The sequence below is a fragment of the Plectropomus leopardus genome, unplaced genomic scaffold, assembly GCF_008729295.1.
Source record: "Plectropomus leopardus isolate mb unplaced genomic scaffold, YSFRI_Pleo_2.0 unplaced_scaffold12754, whole genome shotgun sequence".
Taxonomy (NCBI): Eukaryota; Metazoa; Chordata; class Actinopteri; order Perciformes; family Serranidae; genus Plectropomus; species Plectropomus leopardus.
The window spans coordinates 1-2,873 of record NW_024613564.1 but is presented as its reverse complement, the minus strand read 5'-3'; the positions used below and the strand labels follow the sequence as shown (position 1 = coordinate 2,873).

The 2,873-nt window shown below is 36.9% G+C and overlaps 1 protein-coding gene across 1 annotated transcript; it reads right to left on the bottom strand.

Moving 5' to 3' along the window:
• Positions 1-231: 231 nt before the first annotated feature.
• On the bottom strand, positions 232-2,384 carry LOC121963835 (dehydrogenase/reductase SDR family member 11-like). The gene is made up of 6 exons (XM_042514078.1): positions 2,178-2,384; positions 1,811-1,905; positions 1,010-1,139; positions 709-801; positions 555-620; positions 232-424 (listed from the first exon to the last, which is right to left on the bottom strand). Exons 1-6 carry the CDS (start codon positions 2,295-2,297, stop codon positions 383-385), a joined length of 546 nt encoding a protein of 181 aa, XP_042370012.1. The 5' UTR covers positions 2,298-2,384; the 3' UTR covers positions 232-382.
• Between the last annotated feature and the right edge of the window lie 489 nt (positions 2,385-2,873).

The following is a 2,873-nucleotide window of genomic DNA, read 5'->3' as shown; positions in this document are numbered from 1 at the left end:
CTGAACAATTCACACATAGCAGTTTGAAAGATATAAAAATATATCATTTTATATATATAAAATCTTGCATTTTTAAGGTTTCTATTGCATGTACGCTTTTCAGCTATGAAAAAAACATTTTGATAATTTGACACTTGTTTGTTGTTTTTTGCGCATCCTTGTGATCTACTTGTTTACTGCAGAACTACACATACAATTTTCTGTATATTAATAAAGTTAAAGGGCAAAACATTTCATGTTTAGATCAGACACTTTAATCTATACATGTGCAATCTTAAGTACTTATTTTAAAAAGCAAATTCATTTCATGATCAAATTAAGTCATTGTGATAATCAGATTTGGAATGTCAGTGCACTAAATTAGCGGTCACATGGTGCAGACTTATGACACCTGCTCCACAGGTCGCATCTGAATGTCACCAATCTGAAAGAAAAGACGTATAAAGGTTATCTCAAAGGTCAGCTAAGGTCATATCAGCAATGAAAGTTCAAATGTTGAAACAGGTGATAGGTCACAATAGAAAGCACCAATACATGCACAAGACATAACATACCTGCACATGAGGAGGGGCACTCAGGACGTATGTAACAGAATTTGCAACATCGATTGCATCCAAAGGCTATAAGACAAGTGAAAGGTTATTTATTCTTGTAATTACATCAATAATTCTCTATAATACTACTACAGTGGGTAATAATGTTTTTTACCTTAAATTTAGTGTATGTAGCAGCAGCTTTGTCTGCATTGTCTCTGTACAGCCGCGGAGCAAATTCTGTCTCCACCACACCAGGAGAAATGCACTGCAAAAAGATTGGATCATATCAGAAATTAGTAAACTTCATAAAATACTGTCTATTAAATACTGTGAGCTTATAATCATGGTGTTAATGGTGCTGTTATAGATTTTAGATTTTATTTGGTTTTTAGATGTTATTTTTTTTGATTAATGCAGAGTTACAGGCTAAATGTAAAAAGAAAAAAAAAAAATCATTTTTTAGTATCTCTTACTGTGGCCCTGATGTGGGTGTTTGCCTCACGCAGCTCCTGTCTCAGACCCTCCGTCAGCGCCGTCACAGCGAACTTGGTGGAGCTGTAGAAATGAACATCAGCACTGGGAACCACACGATGTCCACTCATGCTGCAACAAAATGTATGAGTTGTAGGAAGAAATGATCAGGTCAGCACCAATTTAAAGACACCACCTTTGCTTCAAGATATTGTGACTATTGTGACTGTTTTCAATAATCAATCAAGGAAATATTGGCAGATTAATCAACAATGAAAATTGCAGTTGGTCCATAAATGGGTGATCTGTTATTTTACTAATCACGGGGCGACTGTGGCTGAGGAAATAGAGCGGGTTCAATTCCCAGCTCCTCCGGTCTGCATGTCAAGGTAACCCCAAAATGCTGCGAAGGCTTTGCCATTGGTGAGTCAGTGCATATGAATGTTGAGGCTAAGTAGCAGGTGGCACCTTGTATGGTAGCCTCGGCCGCCAGTGTATTAAAGTGTCTGAAAGGGTGAATGTGACCTGTAGTGTTAAAGCGCTTTTAGTGGTTAGAGGACTAGAAAGGCGCTATACAAGTACAGGCTCATTTACAGTTGCCAGTTACAATTATAGAGAACTGAAACTGAAAAAAATCAAAAATAAATAAATGATAAACTATGTCATAATTCAATCCTCAGCTCTAAGTAGTGTGCTATAAATAAAATTTGAATGACATTTAAAAATTTCCATCAGTCAAACCAACAGAACCGTACTTAAAAATTCTGACCATCACTGAACATCATCAGTGAATACAAATGTACCTGTTTATGTTTATGATGTGCCCATCGTCGATATTTCTCTCTTTCATCGACTGATAGGCTTCACGGGTGCAGATGCACAATGCAAGAACGTTCACCTGCAGACACCAACAAGAAAAGTAAACACATCAATGCCTTCCAGGTGATGGTCTCAAGTCTGACAGTGCAAAACAATTAGCAACAGAAATTTTGTTTCTGCACAGAAAGGTAACTTAATCTTTAATTCACATGGACAAGGAAACTGCTTCTTAGCCACTTAAAACTATAAACAAGTCAGCCCGAAGATGTAGGAGACATTTTATTTAATTACTTCTTGTTGTGTGTATATATATATAGTTATCTTCTTATATATATACATTTGCATACTTACATCCAGCATGTTCTTCCAGCCACTGGTTTTGCCATTTAACAATGACTCTGGATGAGCCAAGCCAGCGTTGTTGATGCACACATCCACCCCTTTGTGCTGCGCTTTGATGGCGGCGAACATTGACAGAATCTCTTCGTCGTTGTTCAAATCACACTTAAAAGGCACCAAAACACCACTGTGGCCTGCACTTTTACACTCAGCTGCCAATTTCTGAAATCAGGAACGTATGAAGATGTCAGACAATTGGTTATATAGTCAACTAAGTTGTTCACACAATCCACCCCACCACTCATCAGAGGTTACATTTTTATTTTATTTTATTTTATTTAGAGTCCTCAATTTTAGAGATGAAAGGATTATTTCTTCTTTTTTTCAATAAATTTAAAAGCAAATATTTTAACACAGCTAACTTTTTCTGACTTCAAACTTGAGTTAACTCTGGGCCATTTTTTAACAGGTTATCTCCCAGGAAATTGCTGAGGTGTTTAAGTGTCTGAGTTTTGACGCATCTCATCTGGTGAATAATTTATCTTAAAGAACAGAGACTAAGCCAAAGTCACACTCATTCATTTTATGGCAATTTCTTTGTGGAATAGCTCATCTGGCTCTTTTCTTTCAAAGCTCCAGTGTGTAAGATTTTGGAGGATTTAGTGGCATCTAGCAGTGAGCTGAATTTACCCGCAGAGGTCTCTTCCT

Coding starts and splice junctions, on each gene's coding strand:
- LOC121963835 (XM_042514078.1), bottom strand. CDS start 2,297: ATGTTCGCCGCCATCAAAGCGCAGCACAAAGGGGTGGATGTGTGCATC. Junction 1,140..1,810: donor CACATCATAAACATAAACAG/GTACATTTGTAT, acceptor ATTTTGTTGCAG/CATGAGTGGACATCGTGTGG. Junction 802..1,009: donor ACACCCACATCAGGGCCACA/GTAAGAGATACT, acceptor ATCTTTTTGCAG/TGCATTTCTCCTGGTGTGGT.